The 16,030-nt window shown below is 41.2% G+C and overlaps 1 protein-coding gene across 3 annotated transcripts in view; it reads right to left on the reverse strand.

The window, feature by feature from the left end:
• Nucleotides 1-267: 267 nt before the first annotated feature.
• sfswap (splicing factor SWAP) overlaps nucleotides 268-16,030 on the reverse strand; it is a 45,631-nt gene continuing 29,868 nt past the window's right edge. For all 3 annotated transcript variants that reach the window (XM_069163023.1, XM_069163031.1, XM_069163040.1), the window contains 5 exons: nucleotides 12,955-13,511; nucleotides 11,931-12,062; nucleotides 10,330-10,470; nucleotides 8,502-8,574; nucleotides 268-995 (listed from right to left, as the gene is read on the reverse strand). In XM_069163023.1, coding sequence (XP_069019124.1) covers nucleotides 930-995; nucleotides 8,502-8,574; nucleotides 10,330-10,470; nucleotides 11,931-12,062; nucleotides 12,955-13,511 — 969 coding nt within the window. In that variant the 3' untranslated portion in view covers nucleotides 268-929. The remainder of the gene's footprint in view (nucleotides 996-8,501; nucleotides 8,575-10,329; nucleotides 10,471-11,930; nucleotides 12,063-12,954; nucleotides 13,512-16,030) is intronic.

Below are 16,030 nucleotides of genomic sequence, written 5' to 3' on the forward strand. Positions count from 1 at the left end.
TAAGCTAGCACAAAAAATTAAATATACTCACCGGAGAATAATCATCAAAGCACATTAAATTCTGGTCCTCCGTAACCTTCTTGTGACCAACAACATACCGACGTGTCAACTCCTGACATTCCCGTTTACAGTAGTGGGTGGAAACCTGCTGTAATTTAAGTTTCCTCGTGCAGAATTTATATACAAAAAAAAAAAAATATGGTTACAATTTGTGTCACATTTGGATGGAAACTTAATTACTGACAGTAAAGGAATAAGAGCGAAAACTAAATCATAACAAACTTTATTGACAGTTTGGATTAGAAAGTTGTTCTGCATTAAACTCATTACAATACAAACCAGGAACGGAAATAGAAGGCCACACACTACAGCTGAGGGACAGAGTGAAAACTTAAAATTGCCTCTGAAGTGGAGGGGTGAGGTGCTGCAGAGGAACGGGAGCAGGGGAAGATAATGAAAAGGGCAAACAACAGAGCAGAGAATAGGAGGGAGGAGAAGAATGAAATGATCAAAACACAACCCTTCATAGAAGGAGAGAATATAGACTTCCGGCAGCTTTCGGTGAGGCTGCGAAGAATAAGTGTTGATATAATGAAAAACATCTTTTCAAAACGAGTTGCAAAATAACACGGATTACTTCCACATTTGATTCCCCTCTCGACAAAAACGGCGACTTTATCTCCCAGCTGTTTTCTCAGGTCAGGCGTGAAACCAGTTACTTAAGCGTACTTCACCCATCGCGATGGTGCCGAAGACATAAAGCAGCCGAACCCGAGTCTGTTGATGCTCAAATCATGATAAAATAATAAACGGTGGATAAACGCGGGGGACCAGAAACAGATGCAGGCCGCATGAATCTCCAGGAAATTGGAGAATACCGCTCGCTAACTGGCAAAGGTCGTCGTGGCGACAAGAAAGCCGTGCCCTCTTTAGGAGGTGGGATGCTGGAAGGTCTTGGAGGTGGCGAGCATGGCTCGCACTTTGGCCATCAGATCCTGAGAACAGAGACGGGGGAAAAAAAAAAAAGGAAAGAGTTTTGATTTACAACACATTTCACAACAGGCTTTTTAGTCTGGCCTTTACTTGAATTTGTTTATACTATAAACAGTTTTACAAAAAGTGCTTCACAAATAAAGTCCGATTGATTGACAAATCTCCCAATCTCATGCGTTTGAGTGGATTATGGAGCATGAACATCGAGCTTGACCTATTAAGACTGTAGAGTTGTTCTGCATCTGTGTGTGTGTGTGCGTGTATTACCACTGACTGGTTCAACGGTAATACTAATATCCACACTAACAGACAGTAGTGGCAGTATATTTCTTTACCGACTCCCGTTTTAGTTTGACACAAGCAGATCTGCCGATTCCTCTCCGAGTCCAATTGATCTACAATCAGCCACCGAGCTGAGGACCAACACGCTGCACTGAAAGCTGGGAGCAAATTACTTCATTTTGAAACAACTGACAAAAGGGATTAGGTTGATCTCGTAACACTTTGATGTTCTCTTCACACTGTATTACAGCTCCTCAATGAAGAATAATTTTTGCGATGATTAATCAGCCAGCTACTCCCCGAGGCGTGAAAGAGCTGCTAGTAGCGCCGCTCCCACTGGGAATCAACTTATACAGCTTCCAGATGCCTGAAGCTCGCCGATTTGTTTTAGCTCAAGTTTTGCTTGCGACATGCATGAATGAACGCGTCTCTCTCCTTCATTTTAATAGAGCAAGTCGATCAGCGCGGCGGGGTTGCCAATGCGGGGAGTTCTGGCAAAACAATGAAGGTCCGGTGGGAAAAAAAATAAAAATAAAATAAATTTAAAAAAGTCCAGTAAAAAAATTCAGACCAGCCTTGACTTTTGTAGCACCGCAAAGTAATAGGTTTGAGCATTTGTTGTATTTCAAGTACAGAATACCGTCTATGTCCTTGGAATCACACATATTACCCTCCTCCTCAAATCATACATACCTGCAGGGGCTTAATCCTCAATTTCAGATACTAGTGTATATAAACAGGTCGATGAGAGGGAAAAAAAACAAATATTCGTAGAAAGCTGCAGTGGCAAAAAGTGAGTGCAGAGATAAGCAGAGAAAATGTGGGGAACACGGCGTAGGAAGCTGCCAAACTGACGTTTTTACGTTTTCAATCTCCCTTCCTTCACTCTCTTCAGGTAGAAATGTAAATTTTGCTGACCTGGGGGGGGGGGGGGGGCAAATGCTCACACTGCAGAACAGCAAGTGTTAATTTGCATTGCATCCCACGCATGGGCAAATATCCACCCTTGAGCTCTTCTGACAGATGAGACAAATTAACAGCTGTAACCACAGAGGGAAGGAGCTGTCATATCAAATCATTCAAAAGGCTGCTTCTCTCAAATCCCTGGAGTATCTGAGTACAGACAGACAGACACACAGAGACAGACAGACAGACAGACACACATTCATGGGAATGTGACAAATGATGCTCTAAATTATTACAGAGTAAGTTGCAAAGTTGCTTAAACAAATTAAATCATGTCAGCTGCAAGCATCTTGGGGGGGGGGGAAGGGAAAAAAAAAATCCCACACATCATAGCGGTTACATCCGATAACTTACTGTGGTTACAAAGATGAAAACGCCTGGAGCTCACTTACAACAAAGAATTTCTATAAACAATGCATAGGATGTTCACCTGACTATGTGGCTCCACATTGGGGAAAAAAATGAATTAAAGATTACATCTGAAAACAGTTCCTCATCCAAACCAACCATAAGACAATCCACACCGATCTGTTTATCACAACGCAGTAAGTCAATGGTGGCGTATTTATATCCGAGTTGGTACATTTTACCAGCGGAGTATTTCCTTATGACATTAATTGAAGGGGACGCCTAAACTTGAAAGTGAAACCTTCATGACTCCAATGTGAAAGGCCTGTGGCGACAAGCAGCCTCCCTGATGCTTCTCTTTAGCTTTTAGTCTTTGGCAACATTTGTATTTTTTTTTACAATTATCAAGTTTTAAAAGTGATGAAGCAATCAAATGACATTTTTTTTAATTTTTTTTTTTTTTTTAAGTTCGAACCCTTAAGAGAGCAATCTGTAAGATTTTTGGTGTAAAACAAAAACAATTGACAGACATCTATGTAATGTGTGCGGACAAACTAGCCGTGGTCCGTCCCGTCTCATAATACCATTCTGTACCACCAGATGGTACAGTGAGTCACCGTAGCGTCAGGACTGCCCTCAGTCTAACATCAGGGGAAGAAGTATTCTAACTTCCCGTTACGATAAATGGAACAATAAATACAATGATGGCTGAAAATTTTGGCAAAACAAAAGGAGAACAAGAGTTAACATCTGAGTTGTTTTCCACTGCTGGAGAGACAGCTGTTCTCGGCGAGTTAAGGAATGAATCTTGACATAGACTTGGTCCTTGTTCGCATTTTCGACAACTTGAAATATTGTAAATCAACCGGGTGAAAACCTTAAGGATTCTAACTTTAACAGAAACGGTATTGTAATGACTCCACACTTTGCAGTTGCCGTTTCACTTTTTAAACCGAATCTTATTTATATGTTATTTCTTTAATAAAATGTTCCTTCCTGCACTGTGTCTCTTTTTGCTCGCAAACAGAAATTGAACTGAAACGCAACGTCTTTCCAAACAAGTTAGCCGAACAAAACACTTAACTCACTGGTGTGTGAAATCACAGAGACCCAAGCACCAATGATTGGCCTTAGAAGGAAACACGATTAACCCCCCCCCCCCCCCCCCCGAGTAATTTGTGCAAACACCATCTTTCCTCTAATCCTTACCGAGGACTTCGGTAGCTCTAGTTCCGGCTCAAACTTAAGAAGTAAATATCACAGCTTTGCTTCTTATGGCAAACATACACATTCAAAAACAGACAATATGGGCACAGCATTTAAGATTCAAATTAAAACACTACAATGCCAATGAAAGACGCATCCAGCGCAGGTCTAAAGACCAATCCTAAGGTGCAGGAAGCATTTATCAAACGTACAGCCGAGACAGAGGAGACCAACACCAGGAAACTCAGAGACGGGATGAGGCAAATAGCAACCAGGCACCCTCGGGGAAGTGGAGCCCATTAGGCAGATGAGTATGTGCTGAATTATTCAAGATGTGTTTGTAAAACATCACAGATGGGGTATAAGCAGTTAGTGGTTTTGAATCTGTACATGTTGCAACAGCATGTTTTCAGTAGCTCGCTAATGTTGCTGTGTTAAGATGAAGGCCGGAGATGAGACCGCAGTAATGAGAAAGAAAAATACCTTTTTTTTTTTTTTGCCAATGAGAGAGAGAGAAGCGTCAACAGATGGAAGACGTGCGATTTTTGTATGTGGTCAGTAAACACTGGAAGCTCAGTCTGTGACAGGCAGACAGGCAGGCAGACAGACAGACAGGCAGACAGACAGACGTGGCCCATGGCCAGCAGAAGGAATAAGTTCCAATTCAGTGCAAGTTGCATCAGTGTTCGAAGTATAGCCAGCGTTGCTTCTTCATTCACCCTCTATTGACCCAAAAGCATCCGAGTCTCAGAGCCTCTAGAATTCTGGCCGACACTGCAGCCTCTCCACATTCACTGTAACACCCGTTTCCTTGGGAGGTATAACTGTTCCTACACGACGCGTTTCTCAGCGCTGAATCATTTCGTTACTAAATATTCAGCGTGTATCGCTGCACACTGAGCCCTGCACCAGCGGGGTTAATGTGTTTAGTTGCACGCTTGGTTGCAGGAGAATCATCAATTCATTGCATCACTTTGTGCAACGTGCAGACACATAGAAAATTAAGTTACTGATGTTGAATCAAAGATGTTGATGGTGATTTAGATTGAAAATGCAACGAAACAAAAAACATTTGATCCACGACAGCTGCAAAAAATGTCTTTGGTTGAACTGATAAAAGCGATTGATTCGGAAATTTGTCTTAAAGCTTAAAGGCTTCTTCATGTTTACACAGCAGCTGACAAGTCGGTAAATGAACAGCACATCACAGCGTTGCGTAGAAGCCAGACAAAGAAGAATTAAAGGGAGTATATTGTCTCAATGGTAACTGATCTGAGTGAACGTTCGCTCGCTCGCTTCACAGTTTGGAGCCTCGTTGCCGATTTAACGACAGCTGAGAGAGCAGCGACAGAATCAAACAATGAAGAACAATAAAGACAAAACCGTTTTTTTGTAAGAATCCACTGGTGTCCGTGCAGATTTCTCTAATTATTGAACAAAACACAAATGCATTTGATTGGCGTTTGTGAAAGCAGCATGTTGCGGCCATAAATTGGACACCGGAATTTTAAACCGGGTGGAGCAGGGAGGGTGTCTGCCGGGGTCAGAATTTATTGACGAGGTCTCCGTGTCAGGTTACATTGTGAGTAATAAGTGTGTACCACTTTTTGAGACTCCGTATTCTTCATTTTTGAGCACCCAAAACAGACCGAACAGACGCGTCCCGCCGCTTAGCAACGATCAATTTATCACATACAACCCAGTCAGTCCTTTACAATACACCGCAGGGCTCTATCTTACACCCGACGCCAGGAGACACCGAGTGTCTTTATAGTTTCAGAGCGACCTTGAGGCAGCAGAAAGTGACAGTGACCAAACAACAAAAACCCGGTCTTAAGTCAACGGTGCAGCATTTTACTGTAATTATAAGGTCGTATTATGACGATAGAATATGTGCGGACACAGTCGGGAACAATGCTTACATTCAACTTACATTCTGCTTGTTACACGCAGGAACGTGCAGCGGCGCACAAACACGGAGGAGACTGAAAATAAAAAAAAGATCACAACTGGCTCGATCTGCCCACGAGAAGATCTGGTTCCTCTGCAGAGGGGCGTTCCTTCCTACTTTTTTTGTTATAATATCAGTCAAGATGTAAACGCGGCTCTTAAAAGGGAATGGGAGCTGACACTGAGTGGTTTGTTTCATGTTACACCCAAAACACACCTATGATTAATTAAGACGGCAGCCCCTTTGAACCATGCGATTCACCAGCCGCTGAGATTATCAGATGTTAAACCAGCAAAAGTGGATCTGGACACGCACTAAGTTCACTTGTGCTGCGCGCTTTAGATCGAGCACTTAGATCGTCGAAGTTGAGTCCAAAATAGCAAAAAGTAGGCTACACCTCTGAACACTTTTCTTTTTCCTTTGGGATGTTTTTTTTTTTTTTATTGTTTGGCTTCAGACCCTGATCTCAAATTAAGAGAAACCCTGACGCTACAAGGTGCACTGATATTTCAAATCATAGTGTCCATCCAACTGTATGGCTACAGTTTAGTCCTTTGCTTTTTTTTTTTAACACAACAATAGCCTGGTGCACAAAGCACAGTCGGGTGTCCACATACTTTTGTCCTATGTAGAGTAATCGTCATTCACAAAATGAAGGGGTGGGCTAATAGAACAGAAATTCTGACTGTCCTGTGTGGAAAATTACAGGTCTATGCCACCTCAACATTCTGGCTGCGTCAGAATATAAATGTTTAATTACTGCACAATCGCAACAGTGAAGTTGCTGATGTGAGCAGTACGTACAATTCAATTGGTATTTTAACAGCTGGTATACACCACTGTCACAAAGTGGCTGCATGCAGAGAGGCTCATGGTGCGATGACTATAATTTTACAGGTAGAAGTGTTTTTGACATTCAACAGGAGACCGTGAGTCCATGATGGCAGCCATCCAGTCAGGAACATATAAACACATGTTTTTTTTTTTTTTTTGGTCACTTGATGAAAGCAGAAACAAAACACAACACTTGTCACTTGACTTAAACCAAATTATTAGCAAACTATGTACACGTCTGCCGCTCGGTAATGAAAACCTCTGTCTGCAGTGGTTTAGACAACGCACGAGTCCTGACCGTGAAACAAAACTAAAGTTGTGGGATCGGCAGTTAAATAATGAGCTGAAATTCGATATGAAGCTCTGTCAAGCTTTGAGCAAATTGATATAGCCCTTTATGGTCAAATTGGAAGAAGAAGAAGAAGAAACAAAAAATATATTATTCATTCACAGGCTTCAGCTGTGGAGCCAAAAACTCTATTAGAAAAAAAAAAATGAAGCTGTAGTGCTTTGTTAACACAAAACGACAACTTGCTGAACTTAACCTTACGTACCACACTAAAAGGGAAACTCTCCTTCTTGTCTGAATTGATGAGCACTCAAAGGCAAACAATTTCAAGAACATGCATCAGTTTTGCCCCCTTCCTCAGCAGAGAGGTGAAATCCCACATTCCCAAGATATTTGAAGTTCGCTTATGCCTTTGCTTCTGCCTGCCACTCAACTAACATCGACCAATATTTAGCCTCTCTCTCTCTCTCTGCCTCCGAAACATCTGGCAAAGCTCCCAGAATGAGTGCAAGAGGCGGAAGTGCAATTTCAGCCAGGATGAGTTGCTACAGTTGCTAGCAGCAGACCTTTTTGTTTGTGTTGAAATAGGGGTCTACAGAGTTGACATCACGTGTACCCCTGCAGAGGTAGACAAAATCCCAGCAACACTGTTCAGGAATGTTATTCAACACCATGAGAAACTACGGCCTCAGATATTACCATCAGTCGACTGTAAGCTTCACAGACACTTTTGACAAAATCATCTTTTCCAAAGAGCCGTTCACTCGGTTATCAGATTAAGGCAAAATGCGATACAGAATGCATGTCAAGCCCCAGAGGTAAGCAGAAACGCGAAAAGTTTCAATACCTGCCGTTCAATGGAAACTGAAAAAACTCAATCTGATGAGGATCATCATTTGATACGGTTGAAAGCTCCAGAAGACGTAAATAAGATGACCCCAGTTCAGATTCTTTTGTTAACTGCTGTTTTTGAAGTCAGAGGCAGTTTCTTTGCATTAAATCACCACTGAATACAGAATATAACTTGATACAAATGCATAAACAGCTGCAGTGCAAATAAACTACATGAAAGCACAAACTCAGTGTGTTACAAAGATGTATTACCCAAATGCAAAAGTACACATCCAAACACTTTGCGAGAGGGATCCAAGGACAATTATTTGTGACAAGCGCACACGCACACACGCACACAACCTTCAGTGGAGAATGTGTGTGGTAGAAAATAACTTCAGGTCACAGATTATCTTATCTACAAGATGCAGATGAGAAATATATACAGCTACAGCAATTTACTGAGGTCACAGGATCAAATACGCACCAGATGTAAAGATAAGAGCCTCCTCGTGGTTCAAACAAACAAAGCTGACGATTATATAATGCATTTATGTGATGTACTAACATACAGTGGTTTTAGTGGGGATTAAATAAAATATGAATTCAAGTAACACCTCACAAGAATGTTCCGGACATGAGCTAAAAACTAGCTATATTTTAGTGTGTGTGAAAGTGAACAGCACTCTGCGTCCTCCCTCTTTGCATGATGGAAACAAAAGAACACCACTCAGTACTTTTATTGGCGACGCTGTAAAGTTCAGCGGAGGATGTATCTGGGATAAAAGCAAAGAACAATACCTGAGTTATTTTGGACTGAACGGAGGATACTATGGATGAGGACACCGCCTTGTCTTTCTCCTGAGAACCACCCCTGAAGAGACGAGAGTGAAGACAGAAAGAGAGGGAGACAAAAAAAGAGACGGAGAGGAGAAAATCAATCATGTTAACAGTAGAGGACATACAATATTCATGATATTTTCTGAAATGTTCAACGTTGGATAGGCACATAGGAGGAGGAAGAGGAGGAGGAGGAGAAGGAAGAGAAGGAGGAAAATAAAATAAATTAAATAAATAAAAAAGAAATAAAAAAAGAAAGGCGTGTGACGTGTAAAAACTAAAATATCCATTTGGGACCAAAACCACCAAACGCAGCCGAGTAGATAATCATGCTGACAAATGGTGGCAAAATCGCAGGCCTCAAAAACAACTTCATGGCTCTGTCCAAAGACTTTAATCTCTCTTTAGTCAAACACTTCATAATTCATCACAGGATTTTTAAAATAGAAAAAAAAAAAAAAAAAAGTCATGTACATCAAGCTGATTGAACACAACAGGTGACAAGAAAGTGTAGAGCAGACTGCTGCTCGTGTTTCGGAGTCGTTTGGCATCAGTCCGCCGGAGAAGTGAGACAATTTGAAACCAACTGTTTTGCGGGTACAACATCTGTTTAGCTCTTGGTATTATTACAGCACTGTGCACTAGTTTCCTTCCCCTGTAGATAGCAAACGGCAAAACTCTAATTTACAGCCAGGAAGTTGCCTACAAAGGCAAAGCAGAAGTTTTGATACTAAAAAACAAAAAGAAAAAACAAGCCAATTTTCTCCTGCAATGGTGATGTTTGTGTACCTGCTCAAATAATTGTACCTCTCTGAAAAAGAAGATCAATTACTCTTACAAAATAATAAAAAGAAAAACCTTTTTTTTTTTTTTCATAATAAAAGCATTCTAGTCTGCAACCTAGTGCATGACTTGCCTGATATTCTGGATAAATTGGATGTTGTTGGACAAAAAAAATTCAATGCCAGGCACAAAAAGGGGCTTTTATGTTTGATACAAGCAAAGATATTTTCAAGTTTTGCCATAATTAAAAAATGTCCCCAGGAAAAACTTTTAAAAGAGACTTTAAAGGTTATACTGGGTATTGATTTGACCAACTAGAAGGAATGACTCTTAAAATCGTACTGCTTGTATCTGGAAGCTTCGGCAAATAAGTTTAGACCAACAGAGCTTGGGTTCAGCACATTTTAAAATTACCACAGCGCCCTCTTTCACATTATGTGCCTCTATTCATGAGTTACTTGCCCTCTTACATGACCTCAGCAAGTAACTTGGTGAGTGAAAAGTTATAGCTGATGGGAAAGATAGCCAAAGCAATGAAAAGAAAGTTGAACAATTCTCCTTCAACATTCGACATTGCAGGGCTGTTTTACTGCATGACGTGAGGGTAAACGGAGGTTTATATGTTAACCAGTTTGTTTTGTACTCTAGCATTCAAAAGTTAATGTGTGCAGCTTTAACTGTGTGCAATAAATATTTTAAAGAGCAGAGCAACAACCCCAAGACATCAGAAGGAGTAGCCTCTGTTGCAGAGGTCATGAAGGCCTTTTTGCCTCGAAGCTGGAAGACGCTGGCTGGAAGCCATGATATCACAGACACACATTGTTGAATGGAGAGGTTTGACCAACAGTCAATTATTTTCTAAAACTCCACAACAAGAATAATAACACAAAAATCATCTTCAGTTTGGCCTTTGACACAGTGCATCAGCACAACTTTTAGAGGTTGCTATAACAACCCACTGCTGAAGTACTGAATTGCTAAATGTGTTTGTGTATAAGCGCGTTACCTTGAGTGGGCCAGGCTGGACGCAGGGCTGGCTGATGGGGAAAAAACTCTGCTGGGTGACAGATATGGGGAGAAAGAGGAACCTGCAGTTTGCATCTGTCCTGAGGATAACAAGGAGCTCCTTCTTTGTTCAGGTGGGGACCTGGGAGACAAAAGCAAGACGAGAACATCAGCTGAACATTTTGGGTTCAGGCAGTAACATCACACAACCAAAGCGGGGAATACTTTCTGATGGGAGGGCTTGTCCAGAAAAACATTTCAAAATAATTCAAATCCAGGGTTTGACTAGGCCACGCCATGACCATCCTTCTTTTTTGAGTCACTCCTTGCTGGATTTGTTTGTGTGCTTAAAGTGATTATCCTGTTAAAAAAGGTCCACTTCTGGTTCATCTTTCAGACAGATGGTCTGTTATTATCTTCAACCACTCTTTGATATTATGCAGAATTTCTTCTTGAATCAATGACTGCAGTGCCCAGTTTGTGAGGCTGCAAAACAACCCAAACCATAATTCTTCCACCACTGTGCTTCACAGTTGAATTGAGTTTCTACTCCTGAAAAGCTGCCATTGATCTGCAACCAACATGTCTGCTGTTACAGTGGCCAAAATGACTCCATTTTTGCTGATATGTCCTGAGTACAATACTCCAAAAGACCCCTATTTATTTACCGGTAAACTGCAGTTTTACTTTGGAAGCAAAGGGTTTTTGTCTGGCATGTCTTCCATACAGCATTTGTGTAATCTCTATCTGATTGCAGACCCATGCAGTAGCCTCCAGATCATGTGATGGAGATATATTTTTGCTCTTGGGCTGAATTTGCTGGGGGCAGCCAGTCCTGAACACAGTAACAGTTGTTCAAAATCTATACCACTTGTACTGCAGACGATTTTCATCACAGTGGAATGACTTCTTTCAAATAATTTGGAGATCCCTTGTCAGACTCAGTCATTCACAACCTATTTCCTGAAGGCCATTAGAGAGCTTTTTACATCTCGGCATGATGACACCACACACTTCAGTGGCAAAGAGCACGGCAGATCCTCGATGCCAGAGGTTTTAAAAAGGAAGTTCTAATCATTGGCACCTAATCTCGACCCCCTGATCTGTTTTTTTTTTTAGTTATTTTTAAATTATGAAAACTGACAACATCATGTGTCATTTATTTGAGTATATCATCTTTGTCTGTACACGCCGTTTCAAAATATAATTGTGTTTGCTTGTTCAAATTGACTCTAAGAAAGTTAACCGTTTCCGTGGGATGTACTTATTTCTACACGATATCAAGCAAAACTAGAAGCTACACGAGTGGTCGTACGGGTTTTAACTATCGTTCTTATAGGTACAGTGTGTAAAGCACAAAAATACAATGTAAAACCATACACAATGTATCGCATATGTGTAAACAACATTATCAGCTTACCAAAAAACATCAGGGTCAAAGACTTCAGACCTAACACTCAGGTGTGTCAGCACCAGTACCTCTCCCTGCCTTAACAGCTATAATAAACATTGTTTTCAGTGTTAGAACAAACACCGCTGTGTGTGACGATCCGTGACTCTTCCTCTTGACCACCGACTGATGACACCTGCTGTTAAATTTACCTGGATTTCGAATGACCCCTGGGCAAGCTGGAGCTGCTGCTGGGATGGTAGCGCTCCCGCTCCCTTTCCTCACGTCTCTTCTCTGATGAGGGGCCCCTCCTGTCCCTTCTCCCTGGGGAGTGCGAGCGGGATCTGGCCAGATGGGAGCACAAAGAAAACGTAAGATGGGAAGAAGCCATTAAATCACAGAGACACGCGTATGAGAGAGAAGCTGATGCATTTGAAATGAAGAGCAACAATGGAAGAGGGAGAAAAGCGTGATATGACAATGACATAGTTAAAGTGGAAGATGATATTTTTCACACCACTGAAAACCAAAAAAAGGCAGATGAGGGTTAGAACAAGATCTTCAGTTGTTCCACTAAACTTTCTGAAGACCTGAATGTGGCAGAATTTACATTAAGGCAGTTGAACACTGTCTAAATACAGTGCAACTGGGCCACTGAGTAAAAACGCATGGCGGAGTTAATTACTTTAATAATAATTATATCGCATAAACTCTCAATATGGAAATACTGCTCTATCTAAACCAGCCTGAGAAGAAAACACCATTAAATATTTATGGTTAGAGTAAGAGATTAATTACCATCTCAGATTTTTCTCCATAAAGAGCAGAGCTAAATTTATTTAGTTCCACTGGCTAGTATGCAGAGCATGCATGTAGCTTACGAACATAAACCAATACTGTAACACTTCATCCTCTTTAGTTCAGATATTTACTTTAGCGCTAAAGGAAATTAGTTCTGCATCAAGGCAGCATAAAAACTGTGAAAAGACAATGACAAAATAAAATAAAAGGCAGCTGCAGCTCATATTCTCTCTCTAAAAACACAAAATGTGTCACCATCAGTATCTAACATTGCTTCTTCCTGATGGATGTAAATAAATATCATTGTAATGTAGTCTTACAGTGAGAGAAAGTCAATAAATCAGGAATCCTTGTGGGATCAGATCACAGCCATCTGAACCAAAATGAAATGGTACTTGGGGATTCTCTCCACTGACAGTGGTAATTGTGTCTTACCGGGACCTGCGGGCTTTCCTGTAGGCACTGGGGAGGGAGTGTTTGCTCTTTGATCTTGATCTAGACCTCCTCTTGTGTTTTTTCTTCTTTTTGTCTTTGTCTCTATCCTTTTTGTTCCTATCTCTGTCTCTGTGTCTGTCTCGATCCCTGTCCCGATCCCGATCCCTTTCCCTGTCCCGATCCCTGTCTCGAGCCCTGTCTCGATCCCTGTCCCGATCCCGATCCTTGTCCCGATCCCGGTCCCTGTCCCGATCCTTGTCCCGATCCCGATCCTTGTCCCGATCCCTGTCCCGATCCTTGTCCCGATCCCGATCCTTGTCCCGATCCCTGTCCCGATCCTTGTCCCGATCCCTGTCCCGATCCCTGTCCCGATCCCTGTCCCGATCTGGTCCTTTGGCGGTAGCATATGAGGATGAGGACTTCGAGACAGACGGGGCCTCCCTGCCACGATGGGCTCCATGGTTCTCCACAGAGAGTCTCTGATCGTGAGGGTACACAGGTGGCGCAAAAGACACTTGAGGTGCAGGATCGGACAGAACCAAAAGGGCTTCTTGCAGCTGAAGACAAAAGTAGATTGAAGAGGAGAGAGTAAAAATAACTCCGTTAGTCTGGATCTTCTCCTTTTGATTGGTTCACAGATAGAAAGAAAATAATGCATAAGATAGGATAAAACATTCAGTCTTCCTTTTTGACATCATTGACATTAAATTAACTCTCAGGTGTTTAATATCTCAATCTGTGCCTGGATGCCTGTCAACTTTAAAGAGATGCAGACGATGCACAAGGTTGGCTGTGCGTACAGATTAGAGATGCATTTATGCAACACCCCCTTTAAATGTCCAAACTGAATGAAACTCGCATGGTAATGGATGGAAAAAAAAACTGAAAACGGTGAGTTTATTTGTTGTAGAGTACGTTTCTACTCTTCTCTTGTAGCGAACCTCACAATAGTCATGATTACACAGAGCCTAATATTCGGATCAAAAACAGTTTAAAAACCCAAAAAATAAAAAGTGTTCAATAAAAACTCCTCATTCAGAATCAACAAGCAGAAAACTGATTGAATTTTTTTTTAAATTGGTTGCAGATGGGGAGTTTAAACCTATTCATAAACCAATCAAATCAAAAATTGCATTATGTAAAGGATAAAACGGATGACTTCCTGCCTTTGTTCTCTCTGAGTGAACGTATGTTTCTCCTCTTAAAAACAAACTCAGCTGTTGTCCAGTTCTGCTTTCAATGTAATTTTTTTTGTTACAAACTCTTCGAGAACTGAACACTCCTGGATGTCGAGCATTTGTTGTTATTAAGCTCCCGTTTGATTAAGAGGAACACAATAATGGCAGATAATGTACTGAACAGACGACATATATCCATATTTCCTTTGCAGCGACCCACCCCACTCTCAGCTCTGATTGGCTCGAACCCACTACCTTTATTGGTAGGTTGGGGAAATGAATAGTGGGTAAGAATATCAAGTTCAGGGCCAATTAAAGGCAGGTCTTTGCAGAAAATTTGGAAAAAAATAAAGCAACCAAACCCCTGATGTATTCATCACACAGTTGTTCCAATGAAATGCATTGTTGCATGTACACATCAGAACGTATTCAATCACAACTCGTGAACAGTTGACCTGAAACCCTCAACCCTGAATGTAAAAATGTTTTTTGTGATTTTTTTTTTTTTATCATTCAGAAGCTCCTTCAAATTCCTGACTTTGAAAATAGAGAATATTTACATACTTTGGTTAAAATCCCAAATGAAACAAACTAAATAAAATATTATCTGTAGGTGACTTCCATATCAAGCAGTATAGATGTTTCTACAGAGACAAAAAGTGGAGGAGAAAAACGTATATAATGAAATGTACTATAAATAATCAAACCTGCACTAAAACGGGGCATATTATCATAACTGGCTGGCTCATGCAAAGTCAGAGTCTTTAAAAAAAAAATCCTTACTCAGCTGATTAAAAGAGGGTGCAGGTTACACAACACAATATAGCCCGCTGGCAACACACAGAGTTACAACTGTCAGCTGCAAAGTGGCTCTAATTACCCCAATGTGGGTCTGTGTGCTCATTTTAGATTGGGCCACTGCAGGATTTACACCGAGAGAAATGGCTTCGGTCCATCAGTGGATTAAACATGGCACTAAATCTTCTCAGGTCAGATTTTATCGGTCAGGGTGGGGTCTTTGATTGCTCCTGAGGCCATCGATGTTACAAATGTGAGCCATCCTGTCACTACAAGGCCGTCTGGATAAGAAAGACATAAAATAGCATACTATATATGTTAATAGTAACAAAACACAGGACAACCCGAACGTGAAGTAATAAGTCAGAAAGGAAATAAATGTGTGGCTATGTGTGTGTATAAAATACGAGCCCAAATAAATTTCAGTACGGTCAGTCTCTCCAATTCAGTCACCCCTACCTCATCTGTCCATCTGCTACTACTTGTGAGAGATGGGTGGAGCATAAAAAGAGAGGGAGGGAGCAGCAGAGAGAGATGAAGGGGGAGATGATGAAAGAAAATGAAAGAAAGAGGCAAATGTGGTCAAGAAGCAGAAGCAAGAAAGAACCAAGCCAACGTGCTCGTGACAGAAGACAATCAATAAGCATCCTCAAATAGACAGGGAAGTCGAGAAAGGAGTGATATTTGTTGCACTGTTGTGTTTCACTATCTGGTGTCTGGGTTAAGGGAAAGATAACGAAATGATAAGGAAGCAAAGTCTGATTTGAAATTAGGACTGACATTTGGGAGTCTTATCCCAACAGCAGCCCCTGAAAATGTCTGCCCTCTCACACCTGCTCTGGCAAGATATGGAAGTTCAGACAGTTAGAGGAGTAACAATAAAAAGTCCCAGGAGAGGAGAGTAGAAAAATCTGCTACATTATATACATTAAAAACATCCTCATAAACACTAATCATATAGGCAACGGGTCTGGGGACATCTCTGTCTAATTAATGAGAGGATTTATTGGGAGATTCACTGTGAGAAACAGCTGAACATTTCTCATGCACACAATGGTCATTAATTAAGTATTCAACTGCAGAATAAGTTTTAATATCCA

Source organism: Embiotoca jacksoni, unplaced genomic scaffold (genome assembly GCF_022577435.1).
Source record: "Embiotoca jacksoni isolate LCO1_2020_lvr unplaced genomic scaffold, fEmbJac1.0.p SCAF_10, whole genome shotgun sequence".
Classification (NCBI taxonomy): Eukaryota; Metazoa; Chordata; class Actinopteri; family Embiotocidae; genus Embiotoca; species Embiotoca jacksoni.